The 12,865-nt window shown below is 41.5% G+C and overlaps 2 protein-coding genes across 4 annotated transcripts; one reads left to right on the top strand and one right to left on the bottom strand.

Annotated features, from left to right (window-relative positions):
• Positions 1-226: 226 nt before the first annotated feature.
• On the bottom strand, positions 227-7,470 carry clns1a (chloride channel, nucleotide-sensitive, 1A). 3 transcript variants are annotated; one of them, XM_022214601.2, is made up of 8 exons: positions 7,042-7,469; positions 5,334-5,470; positions 4,221-4,349; positions 3,994-4,104; positions 3,877-3,882; positions 2,249-2,422; positions 1,297-1,363; positions 227-509 (listed from the first exon to the last, which is right to left on the bottom strand). In XM_022214601.2, coding segments are annotated over exons 1-8 (744 nt in total). In that variant the 5' UTR covers positions 7,161-7,469; the 3' UTR covers positions 227-508. The 3 variants fall into 3 exon arrangements, with proteins under 3 accessions (XP_022070293.2, XP_051813542.1, XP_051813541.1); XM_051957582.1 differs by lacking the exon at positions 3,877-3,882; XM_051957581.1 differs by lacking the exon at positions 227-509 and having other exon boundaries at positions 1,293-1,363; positions 7,042-7,470.
• A 2,691-nt stretch (positions 7,471-10,161) lies between these two features.
• On the top strand, positions 10,162-12,865 carry LOC110965514 (nuclear factor 7, brain-like). Its single transcript, XM_051957575.1, has one exon. The coding sequence runs from the start codon at positions 10,850-10,852 to the stop codon at positions 12,290-12,292; it is 1,443 nt and encodes a 480-aa protein (XP_051813535.1). The 5' UTR covers positions 10,162-10,849; the 3' UTR covers positions 12,293-12,865.

Genomic DNA, 12,865 nt, shown 5'->3' with positions numbered 1-12,865 from the left:
TTAAAGAGCCCAAAACTGTATTTAGTTGTTGTTGTTTTTTTTTACACTCTGACCATAAAATCATTGCTCTCCTGCATTTAAATCCACTAAAATCTATTTGTTTTAGACGCTGGCCACTTCCGCTGTTGTATTTGAACACTACAATATTCTAATATTTAACATATTTTTCTTTCACAGTTCAGAACGGAGCAGTGAGTTCTAATAACTGAAGCAAAAACCAAGAAGCTGATACAAAAACTAATCATTTATTGACATTTTCATACAAAGACGTGGACTCTCCGGCGATATTAAATTGGTCTTTAGGTACAAAACAGAAACAGAAACTTTAGTTTTACGGTTAACGGGACGATCCGAGCTGCAGCGGCCACTTCCTGACGTCGTTACCGCGGCAACACGAGAAGCTACCGAAGAGCTTAATGGGAGGAGCTTATAGGCGGTTAAACAGGAAGCGGATACATAAGTGCTGCCGTTTCTTCTCTTCAATCCCACGATGCAACACTGGAAAACATCTGCAGAAAGAAAACAGCAAAAAAAGTAACAACTAATTCCGTTTTATCGTCAATTTTAGAATGTTATGCTGCTGCTTTCTGTCGCTAGTATCATAAATAAGAAACACATCAATGGTTGTTTATGTTTATTTGCCTCTTCATAAACTTCAGAAATGTCTAATTGTGACTTTCTCCAAATGAAAACTCAGAAATCTGGTAGAGCAGCAGTGACTGAAACCAGTAAAAAATGTGGATATTTGCATCTCATTTAGAGCGTGGAATACAGAAATAAACCATAAAAAGCTACAGATTCTCCTGGCAGCAAGTAGAAAAGATAAAACCAGAAGAACCAACAACTGAAGAACAGACAGAAGTGAAAACTGGAATAAATGTTAGTGAAAGATTAAAATCCAAACAAAGAGGAGCTTTTATTCTGGATTTAGACAAAACACATTAAACCTGTTAGTTAATAGAACAATTAGTGATAATCTGGTGTCTGTTTCTTTACTATTAATGGTGTTTTTCTTTTTAAATAGCTTCCCGTGTTTAACTGTAAATAATTTAGCAAATGTTAAAGGAACTCTCTGGATGTAAAATAATGAAACCTACTTTAACAGTGTGACGTTTTGTGAACCTGCTGGCAGTAATGAGTGAAACTAATGTTTTCTCAACATAAAAATAAAATAAAAGCAGCAACAAGAGGCCTAAAAACACATTTCTCTGCTTGTAAAAGAGCAACCATGTCCTCAGTGGACGTTTGAATGAAGTCATTCTAAATAAAGTGCAGATTTGTGTCTTTTAAACTCACCAGTGCTCCACGTCTGCGTCCTCAAACTGCCCGGCCTCCATCGCTGCTGCGTCCACCTCCATCCCATCTGTCAACAACACAAATCTAAAATAATCCCCATTTTTAAGAGCAGATTTGACCTCCTACAACAGACTAATGTCGACATCCACCCATGAAAAAAAGGAATAAAAGCTTCATCAGGTTCACTCTGAATAAAAACAGACGTAGTGTTCAGACTGTGATGTAAAAGTGGTTTAGCTGCAGTTTTTAACAGAAATCAAATGTGTTGTTCTGCTCAGAAAATGTCACGTTTCTATCTGCTGGACTTGTGCAGTTCTGAAGGTTTGCCTCCTTTATGAGCCGTCCATCCACCCCCACCTCCTCCTGCTCACTCTAATGTTGGTTAGAAATGTGGAGTTTTCCCCTAAACATACTTATTAAATAATAAATGAAGGTACCATCTACTAGATAGTTAACAGAACCTGAACATTTCATGTGTTCATCTGCTGTAATGGAGTTCTGAAGGTTTGCCTCCTTTATGAGCCCTCCATCCACCCCCACCTCCTCCTGCTCACTGATGCTGTGTAGAAATGTGGAGTTTTTCCGTCTAAGCATATTTCTTAATCTTAATAATAAATAACAAACAAAAGTAATATCTGAGAAGCAGCTAATAGAACCCGCAGGTTTCATGTGTCAATTTGCTGTATTTATGAAGTCATGAGGCTCTGAAGTGATGGAAAAATGCAGCAAAAATTAGTAATAAGAGCCTCGTTTATAGTCGTCTTTATGAACTTTAAGGGCCCGTAACTCTGTAAATATTCATAGTTTGAAGATAAAACTCTGCATGGCTTCAACAAATGCACTAAAGTTACTGTAGATAAAACATTCTGTAGGTAACGGTTCTATTCCCTCTGTCTCTACGTCTTCGTTTACTGCCAACAGTCTGAATTAAATCTGAGGTCGGGGTCCAAACCTTCGAAGTCGGCCTTGGTCTCTTCGGTTCTGACTCCGGCCATGTGGTACTGCTGGGCCACGGACTGGGCCAGCATCCCCTCCAGCCTCTCCAGCGTGGCCTGGCCCTCCTGGGTCAGCGCCGACAGGCCCTCATCACAGGTGTAGAAGGAGGGGATGTCGCTGTGGCCGTGCTCTGCAGCAACAGACGGTTTAAGGTTTAACATGGAGCCTTCAGGAGCACTAAACCAGTGTCTAACAGGTGGATCTACACACAGAGGAAGGCTTTTAGATGCTGTAGGTTTCCTAGGTGTGCTGACTGTAAAAGACTGAAGTGTGATTCATCTTAAACCAACGTTTCTGTGGGTCAGTCTGTGGTATTTTAGATGTTAGTGCTGCTCCACCGTCTTACATGTTGTTCAGAGGTGATTCATTTGAACCCAAACTCAGGTTCTGTGGAGTATTTTAGCTCAGTTTGGGTCATTTTTGTATTTTCACCCTCCACCTTACTAGGGAAGCTGTTTTATAGCTCCAGAAGCAGAACTCAAACTGGCTGCAGTAGAGGAGAAAGTTTACATGATTGGCCCCTGAAAATGGAAAAACGGTGCACATTTTCCTAACAAGGCTGCCAGAGTGTATCTATGGATGGATCCATATTTCTACTATAATACAGTCCGTGCTCAACATTTCACCTACTTTTGAGGCTCTAACATCACAACTTGACATTTCTTTTCCCATTTTTAAGGATCAGCAATCATTCATTCGTGTGTATATACACGAGTAATTCTGAACAATCTTTATTTTAGACACATTTGAAGATATTTTGGACACATTTCCAGTTTTTATCTACGATTTTGAGCAATTTTTGACAAGTTTCAAGACATCTTTGAAAATTCTGAATAATCTCAGACAAGTTTTGAGTTATTTTGAATGAATTTTATTACATTCTGAAAAAGGTTTTTGCTTCTTTTGGACAGTCTTTATCCTTCTTTTAACATATTTGGAGTAATTTTGGAGACATTTCTCAATCAATCAAAGTTTATTCATAGAGCACTTTACAACAACATAAAAGAAGACCAAAGTGCTTTCCAGCAGCATCACAAAACATTTTGGTCAATTCTGAATCATTTAGGATGTTTATTCCAAGCAAAACTTGTCTGGTCAAACTTTCCACACATCAGATTCTAGTGATAGCAGAGCCTCAAAAGTTGGAGAGATGTCGAACAAAGACTGGATTTTAGTAGAAACATGGATCCATCAATAGATATAAACACTTACAGGACCTTTATGGAGACACAACCCCACTTTTGCCTGAAAATGTTGCACTTGTCTGATCTTTGGGGGTCAATTATTACAGATTTATTCTCTGCTGGATCCATTCAATCTGTCTGAAATGATTCTTACTGTGTTCTCTCTACATTTCACGGCTGTTGGAGTTTTATTTCTGCAGATATTGAACCCTTAAAATTACTTCTCAGGCAAGATGTTTTCTTAGAGGGCAAAACTCCAGACATTCCCAGCTCTGAAACCAGATGAAAGTCTCTACATTCAGCCAAAATATTTTCCAGAACTCAGATCTGGGTCCCAGAAAGTCTAAAGGTTCAACAGAAGGCGTTTGTCTCTGTGAATGTGAGGTGATGGACGTCTTACCTGCTTCTGCAACCAAAGCGTCCAGACGAGCGGTGGAGGAAGAGGAAGAACAGAAATGAGACAGTTTGCATTCTGAACGTGTGTTTTTATTATCTGTATATTCTTGTTGTTCCTCACCAGCTTCCTCCACGTCGTATTCTTCTCCCTCGAAGTCGTTGTCGGAGTCGTCGTCCTCGGGGTCTGGATGCAGAGCCTGACACTCACACATGGCCGAGAACATGGACTCCACTGGAGCACAGGAAACCAACACCGGATGAGTCAAAACTGGACTGATTAAAAACCCAAAATGTGTGAAAAAAGTGCAGAAATACAGCAGGAAAACCCCCCAGCTGCTCAGTGCTCACATGAGGCCTTGTCGCTGGGAACAAACCGGATCTCTGTGATCGTTCCTTGGTCATCATCTTCACCATCATCGCTGCCGTCTTCATCTTCATCATCTGCTGCTTTTTCTGCCATTTCTGCTTCGTTCTCATCTGTAAAAAAGAAAAACATGAAAACACAGCGACGACAAATCAGCTGGTTTTACATCGAACCGCTCAAATCCAGAACATTCTCTTCCTCACGCTGAAATCTGAGGCTGTTTGAGGAACAACAGCTGAGGAAATATTTCAGATAAAAAGCTGAACTCATCAGTGTTTCTTCTCATCATGTCATTGATTCAGAATCTGTAAAGTTGGACAAATAATCTCTGATTATCTGTGAGCTGAAATATGAAGACAGTGCATGAAAAGTCCCTTCTTTGAGCTCAAATTAACAGAAAAACCTAAAATATAGACGTCAGCTAGTGAGATTTCTGAATCATGTGCAGCTGCAGGACACAGTAACACAAAACTAAACATGTAGAAGACTTTAAGAAGAAACAGTCGATCAGATACGTTCAGATCTGAGAAGTCGTACCACAAAAATGTAAATATTAGTGGATAATCAAATCCAAGCTTCATCCACTTATTTTTTATCTATTTTTCCAGCATTACAGATTCAGAATCAATGACATGATGAGAAATAAGAGAGAAACTTTCAGGTTTGTATCTTCATTCATTCCTGACATGTTGTCGCCCAAACACCCTCTAATTTAAATGTGCAAAAAACCTGCTGAAAGTAGGACAATTTTAAAAATAATCTTTGAAAAAAAAAAGATAAATCAAGCAAAAAAATGCCACAAATACCATTTTAAATATTCACAGTTTATGATAAAAGTAAAGTAAAATAAAATGAGAGATGATCCAGCAGCAGGATGACTTTGGATTAACCCTCATATAAACACATTTTTTCACTCATCTTGTGATCATTAAACCCACAAACTACATATTTCTGGATGAGATTTTACACACATTTAAGACACTAAAGACTAAATGAACATGAGTTTTATGGAGTAAACTTTTCAGCACCAAACAAATGTCCTCCAGACAGACGCTGGTCAGACTTTAACTGACCGACTGGTTTCATTTTCTCCTCACCGCTGAGTTTGCCGTTGACCATCACGTACAGATGTTCCTGAGGATAAGTGCTGACGTCTCTGGAGATGGCGTGGAGGCCGATGGTGGGATATTCCAGAGAGAAACCCAAACCCGAACCGTCGAACCACAACAGACGCCTGAAATTAAGGCAAAAACAAACAGCTCAGAGATGCTAGTTTTATGTGAAGAAGCTGTGAAATACAGAACAGAAACATGACAGATTTCATGACTGTAGATCCAAAGTTCTGCGATCAGGAGACAGAAACTGAAATCAATTTAATTCTACATGTATCCAAGGATTGTTTTCGTTCTCAACTAATGACTTCATTTGGCTACAAAATGACAAAAGATTAAAACATTCTCAGCAAAATTCCCCAAATCTTAAAGTTTATTCAGTATACCACCAGATATCACTGCAGAGATAAGACAATTAACTGTTGAAGTAAACACATCTGGACTGGTTCTAATGTAACAAACAGAACAAATAAAAACATCTGGACCAGTTCTGATGACGGAAATAAAACAGGCAAAATATCTGGACTGGTTCTGGTGTAAACGGGTAAAACGTCTGGACCAGTTCTGGTTTAAACTGGTAAAACATCTGGACCGGTTCTGATGTAAAGAGATAAAACATCTGGACTGGTTCTAATGTAGCAAACAGAACAAATAAAAACATCTGGACCGGTTCTAATGACGGAAATAAAACAGGCAAAATATCTGGACTGGTTCTGATGTAAACAGGTAAAACATCTGGACTGGTTCTGGTTTAAACTGGTAAAACATCTGGACTGGTTCTGATGTAAACAGGTAAAACATCTGGACTAGTTCTGATGTAAACATGGAAAACATCTGGACTGGTTCTGACGTAAACAGGTAGAATATCTGGACTGGTTCTGGTGTAAATGGGTAAAACATCTGGACTGGTTCTAATGTAGCAAACAGAACAAATAAAAACATCTGGACCGGTTCTAATGACGGAAATAAAACAGGGAAAATATCTGGACTGGTTCTGATGTAAACAGGTAAAACATCTGGACTGGTTCTGATGTAAATGGGTAAAACATCTGGACCGGTTCTGACATAAACAGGTAAAACATCTAGACTGGTTCTGGTGTAAACAGGTAAAACATCTGGACTGGTTCTGACGTAAACAGGTAAAACATCTAGACTGGTTCTGGTTTAAACAGGTAAAACATCTAGACTGGTTCTGGTTTAAACTGGTAAAACATTTGGACCGGTTCTGATGTAAACAGGTAAAACATCTGGACTGGTTCTGGTGTAAACAGGTAAAACATCTGGACTGGTTCTGACGTAAACAGGTAAAACATCTAGACTGGTTCTAGTTTAAACTGGTAAAACATCTGGACTGGTTCTGATGTAAACAGGTAAAACATCTGGACTGGTTCTGATGTAAACAGGTAAAAAATCTAGACTGGTTCTGGTTTAAACTGGTAAAACATCTAGACTGGTTCTGGTTTAAACTGGTAAAACATCTGGACTGGTTCTGATGTAAACAGGTAAAACATCTGGACTAGTTCTGATGTAAACATGGAAAACATCTGGACTGGTTCTGACGTAAACAGGTAGAATATCTGGACTGGTTCTGGTGTAAACAGGTAGAAATTCTGGACTGGTTCTGGTGTAAACAGGTAAAACTTTAACGGCACCTGCATTCAGACAAACACCCGCCGCCATGTGCATCACTTACGTTTCGGCCACGTACAACGTGCCGCAGCCGAGCCTCTGTCCGTCCATCACCGCCGTGGTCTCGGCCTGCTCGTGTCGGATCCCCTCGGTGGGAGGTTGGAGGTTTTTCAGGAGAACCATCGTTGAAGTCTGCGGGGCCGCTGGACGAATCGGCGGGAGGAAACCAACCGAACAAGCCGTCAACAAACCGCCGCTGACCTATTTCTGCTACCGAGCTACTAATTTAACCGGAGAACTTCTCCGTGAACCGGAGCTGGACGGCTGGAGGCGGAGAGAAGCAGAGCCGAGCTGAGCGCTTCTTCTGCGGGTTGAACGGAACCAGACGAGCAGCTCAGAGAACCATAGACGGAGAAGAACCAGAAAAGTGAAGTTAGCAAACTGCTCTTAGCCACTCTGAATCAGAGGAAAAACACGGGCTGAAGTATCGCGATATCTTGAATTAAACGAACCGTTTGTACGGAGATACGCATTCACGTAGACGTAATACGAAAGCAAGTTCTACGTAAATCAGTGTCTGTGTCCCCTGGTGGCCACCGTGTGTAATTACACTTCATCTATTTCAAACAGCGCTGTTGATTTGTTTTATTATATTTAAAACGATGAAAATTGAAAAAGCAAGTCAATTAACAAGCTTTTTGTAAAAATAAGTAAAAAGTTAAATTATGAGAAAGAAAGATAAAGAAATAATCCCACCAAGCCTTAAAGACAAAGCACATAATTATGTCTTTCGTGTTTGTCATTTTACCCTAAAAAATTTACAAAAACGGACTCACACAAAGCTGTGAAGGACATAATTATGTGCTTTAGTGTTTTGTCTTTATTGCTCGGTGGGATTAGTTCTTATTGTTATTCCTTTGTGTTTTTAATTAAAATCAATAAAACATTACATTATTATAAGTTGTTATTATTTCGTGGCTTATTTTGGTGTTTTGTTTATTTTTCTTTGCTTTTTAGAATTAGATTGTCTTTTTCTCGTTGATACAGACACTCACATAAGTAGATTATAATTCTTATTGTTGTTGACAATAATAATAATACTAATGATAATACATTCATGACGACACGTTAGACAGGACTTCACTGACCTCTGGCGGCCAGACTGAAGAACTGCAACACTCAAAAAATACGATTTCAGCAATAAAACAACTTGATGTAATAACTTTACACATTATAATCGCCATGATGTAATTTATTCTTGGACAAGGAATGTTTGATGAAAAACATTATAATTGCAATTTAAACAGTAAGAGACAAAAAGCTTACAAACCTGACCCTGCTTAGCTTCCGAGATCAGACAAGATCAGGCGTTTTCAGGCTGGTATGGCCGTCAGCAACAAACACAGCAACAAACACACTATTTATGGAGGAAAACTGTCCTCTTTACTTTGGATTCTCCTTCATTTCACACTCACTTTATTCAGATCTCACTTCATCTGTCAACACACCAAAATAACATCATATTAATATGTCATACATGTGTGTTTATACCATCAATCAATCACATCATGGACAAAATCAAACACAGTAAATGTCACAATAAAACAATCCACTTAAGTTTTTATCCACTTCTCACCAGCTTATGCATCGCAAAGAAAACTATCCTTATAAATTGGAAAGCCAAAAACAATCTGAACAATAAGCAGTTTAGGAATCTCTTATTAGACTACATCAGCTTCGAGACAATGTCTGCAGGTTCAAGGGATCAGTTAGCTGATTTTCGTTCCCTCTGGTCCCCTGTGATCAGCTCCATCACCTAATGTAAGGGGTGAATTGGGGCCTCGCCACCTTGGCGGTCGGATGTCGGTGCGGGGGGGCCTGGGGACTGGGTGCTTGGTGCTGTCTTGGAGTGGGGGTCTGGGCTCCCGCGCTGGGGGGGCGGCTTTGTGCTTGGTCCGGTCTGGGGTCGGGGTGGGGGCGGCGGTTGGGGCTCTCTGGCGGCGGTGGGGTTGGGTTGCCGTGGGGGCCTGGGCCGGTGGCTGCCGGCCCTGGGCCGGGTGGGCGGGGTGTTCTGGGGTGGGCGGGGTGCGGGGCCCTGGGTCCGGGCGGCGGCGGGGGCGCCGGCCCATGCCGGGTGGCCGTCTGGGGTGGCTGGTTCCCCTGGCGATGTTGACCCTCTGCCTGGGGGGGCGGGGGTTGCGTCCTTGGCGCCTGGGGCTCGGGGTCCTGTGCTGGGTCCGCCCTGGGCCTCCGGCCCCTGGCGGGGTTGGCGGCCGCCGATCCTGGTCGCCTGGGGCCCGGCCCTGCTGGGTGCTGGGGGTCCTGGCCGGGTTCTCCCTCTGCCCCCTTCCGGGCCGGTCCGTGGTCGTCCTCGTGGTTTGGTGGCTCAGATGTCTGCTCTGGGATTGCTGCCGGCTTGCCTGGGTTTTGTGGGCTCTCGGGCCGCTTCTGGCCTTCACGGAGGTCAGAGGTCATAGTTGCATGATCACAGTCACAATTGCACCGTACTCTGCATGTGAACATAGCAACCATGTTGTCTTGGGGGGTGTTAAGTTTGTCCTGGTGCCAAAATATCAAAAGACATGTTTCCTCAGTTTGTGTGTTTCACATAGATGATTTGAATAATTACTAGCTGTGTTTCGTAACAAAACCCGTAGGATGCGTTCCGGTGTGTCTTTGTTAAGGTGTACCAGCTTGTTATCTGTTGTGTCGGTTTCAATTGAAAGATAATTGTATTCTTGCACTTTTCCTTTTCTCTTCACTATCCTCTCTTGTTGTTGTTTTTTTTCTCCTTTTCTCGTTTCTCTCTTCCTGCCTTTCCCCTGTCAGGTCCGGCAAATTTATGTACATTTATCTAATCAACAAGTATTCAATCTAAATAAATTACTGTACAGTATCAAGGGGAGTCTTATACTTAGGAACTCCCCTTGGAAAAGCAAACTTGTATGGCACAATGCAGCAGCCAGATCCTCATTCTGCCTGCTCTGTTGCCGGACAGGACAAAAAAAAAAAAAAAAAAGTTTTTATCCACTTGTCAGCTTTGTTAAAGTTCAAACTAATTAGTCAAAGTGAGCAAAATAAATAGAAATGATGCGTTAAAGTGATGATTGGAGGTGAAATAGAATCAGATAAAAGGTGTTAAGATGCATTGAGAAAGACTCTTTCCCAGACAGTGAAGCAACAAGAGACAAAATGTGGAGTTTAGTTTGATTTAAAAGTTTGTGTGAACAGTTTGCTGTTGCTTACGGCCATACCAGCCTGAATACGCCCGATCTCGTCTGATCTCAGAAGCTAAGCAAACTGCACAATTAAAATCACAAACTATGAGACAATAAAATGCAGTGACTTCATTGACAGTCTAACAGTAGGAAACCATGAGGTGGTGTGTTTACTTTAACAGTCAGAATATTTCTAATTAGTTGATAAATGAAACGGCTCCATCTGCTGGTGAGAAAATGAGACATCAGCTGTTGATCATTTACTGACAAGGAAGAGAAATGAAATCCAAAGTTGACTTTGTCATTGTTGAATGGAGGTGAAACACCATTACGGAATATCTGAGCTGAAAACATGAACTAGAAAGACTAAACTGCAGTTCTACAACACCGGAGTTTGAGTCTGACTGCTGACGGAGAATTCATTCAAACACCAGCATCTAAAGGAGACACGATTAACTGCAGTTTTACTGAAATCAAGTCCACCCACAAGACCAGGAAAGAGAACTTAAAGTTTACGTTTCTGATCAGAGCGGAGACGTCGTTACCTGAAACTGTGGGATCTGTCCTGAAGAACACTGACTGGAGGACTGGAAGTCAAAGGGACTGAGTTTTGGTGAGTCTTGTCGTTGAAAAGAAATCTGGAAATCAGTGGAAATGGCTGAGAAAACTGCTGTTGTTGAAAGTTTCCTGATTTGCCACGTATGTTCAGAGACTTTCAGAGATCCTGTGTCTCTGAGCTGCAACCACAGTTTCTGTTCAAGCTGCCTGCAGGAATTCTGGGAACAAGCTAAAAACAAAAACTGTCCCATCTGTAAAAGAAAATCCTCTAAAGATCCAGAAGTGAACTTTACACTGAAGGAACTGGCCGTTTCCTTTGCTGGGAGACAGAAAACTGGATCATCTGAAGCAGAAAAAGTGGAGCAGAAAGTGGAGGTGGAGTGTAGTAAACATCCAGAAGAAGCTCGATTGTTCTGTAAAGATGAAGGCAGAGCTATTTGTCCTGTCTGTGAGTTTTCTCTCCACCAGAGTCACACAGTGGTTCCTATAGAACAAGCAGTCAGTGACCTGAAGAAAAAGCTGAAATCTGACTTAAAGTCTCTGCAGGACAAGAAGGACAAATACAAACGAGTGGAGGAAACGTACGGAGAAATGAGAGAACACAACAAGAATCAGCTGTTGTCCACAGAGAGGCAGATCAGAGCAGAGTTCAACAAACTCCAGCAGTTCCTGAAGGAGGAAGAGGAGTCCAGACTGGCAGCTCTGAGGGAGGAAGAGGAGCAGAAGAGGAAGACCATCAGCAGAGAGATGGAGAGGATCCAGGAGCAGATCTCCTCTCTGTCAGACAGCATCTCTGCTGTAGAAGAAGAGCTGCAGAAACACAACATGTCGTTCCTCAGAGGTTATAAAGACGCTCAGACCAGAGCCAGAGCCCAGAGCTCACTGTCAGACCCACAGCTGCTCTCAGGAGCTCTGACAGATGTGGCCAAACATCTGGGCAACCTGTCCTTCAGAGTCTGGGAGAAGATGAAGGAGAAGGTCCACTTCAGTCCTGTCATTCTGGACCCAAACACAGCAAACCGCTGTCTCTATCTGTCTGATGATCTGACCAGTGTGAGATATGGAGACACAAAGCAGAAACTTCCTGATAATCCAGAGAGAAACACTATGTATGTAATAGTTCTGGGCTCTGAGGGCTTCAGTTCAGGGAAACACAGCTGGGAGGTGGAGGTGGGAGATCATCCTGAGTGGTTCATAGGTTTGGCTAAAGAGTCAGTTGACAGGAAGGGAAAGAGAAAGGCTTCACCAGAATATGGAATCTGGCGTTTAGCATATCAAGGTGGAAAATACATTGATGTTGTTGGTCAGAATGTCAGAGTGAAGAAGAATCTCCAGAGGATCAGAGTCCAGCTGGACTATGACAGGGGGGAGGTTTCCTTCTACGACTCTGAAGACATGACTCAGATCTACACTCACAGAGACACTTTCACTGAGAAACTCTTCCCATATTTCAGTATTGGAAAGTCTGGATTTGCCAAAACTACTGATATTAAAATCTGTCCCTCTGAGATTTCTCTGATGATCAGGAAAGTTCTTTAATGGTCCAAACTCTCATCTTAAAACCCTAAAATAACTCCAGCTTTATTTCACTCTTCATCACACTTTACAGTCAAACCTTCATTCTAGATCTTCACATTCTTCATTCTGTCTTTAAAACACATCTGATGTCACTTCATAGTTTTTATCACTGAAATCTGTTCAACAACCAAAATGATTTTCATCAACAAAACTGTTCAAAGCTGTTAAAACGTGCAGAAATGACATTTTCTGTACTTTGAATTCAGCGTGTGTTTAAATGAGACGAGAAGAAGAAGAAAAAGATCCACTAAACTCTGAGACTGGATCACATCATCAGTTTAAAGGTGGAAATGTTTCAATGTGTACAAAGTGAGGCTGATTATCTAAATGTAGATTCTGATCCTGGTCAGCAGCATCTGGACTCAACATCTGGATCAAAGACTTTGTTTGACTTTTTCTTTTATCCTCATCAGTCGTGTTTTTTCTTTGTGAGATTTCTTCATTTATTGTTCGGTTATTTTAGTTTTTAAAATGTTTTCTGATCTCCACATTTTCTACATTTTTGGGAAATCTTTGAACATTTTTTGGTGGAAA

This window comes from Acanthochromis polyacanthus, chromosome 13 (genome assembly GCF_021347895.1).
Source record: "Acanthochromis polyacanthus isolate Apoly-LR-REF ecotype Palm Island chromosome 13, KAUST_Apoly_ChrSc, whole genome shotgun sequence".
NCBI lineage: Eukaryota > Metazoa > Chordata > Actinopteri > Pomacentridae > Acanthochromis > Acanthochromis polyacanthus.
The sequence above is the reverse complement of the archived record's forward strand: the minus strand, read 5'-3'. Positions and strand labels throughout refer to the sequence as shown.

Bases quoted from the DNA above. Each gene is read 5' to 3' on its own strand.
- clns1a (XM_051957581.1), bottom strand. From the start codon at position 7,160: ATGGTTCTCCTGAAAAACCTCCAACCTCCCACCGAGGGGATCCGACAC. The intron at 5,471-7,041 runs GTAAGTGATGCA...CCTTAATTTCAG, and splicing joins ACGTTGTACGTGGCCGAAAC to GCGTCTGTTGTGGTTCGACG. The intron at 4,350-5,333 runs GTGAGGAGAAAA...TCTTTTTTACAG, and splicing joins GGTCAACGGCAAACTCAGCG to ATGAGAACGAAGCAGAAATG.
- LOC110965514 (XM_051957575.1), top strand. From the start codon at position 10,850: ATGGCTGAGAAAACTGCTGTTGTTGAAAGTTTCCTGATTTGCCACGTA.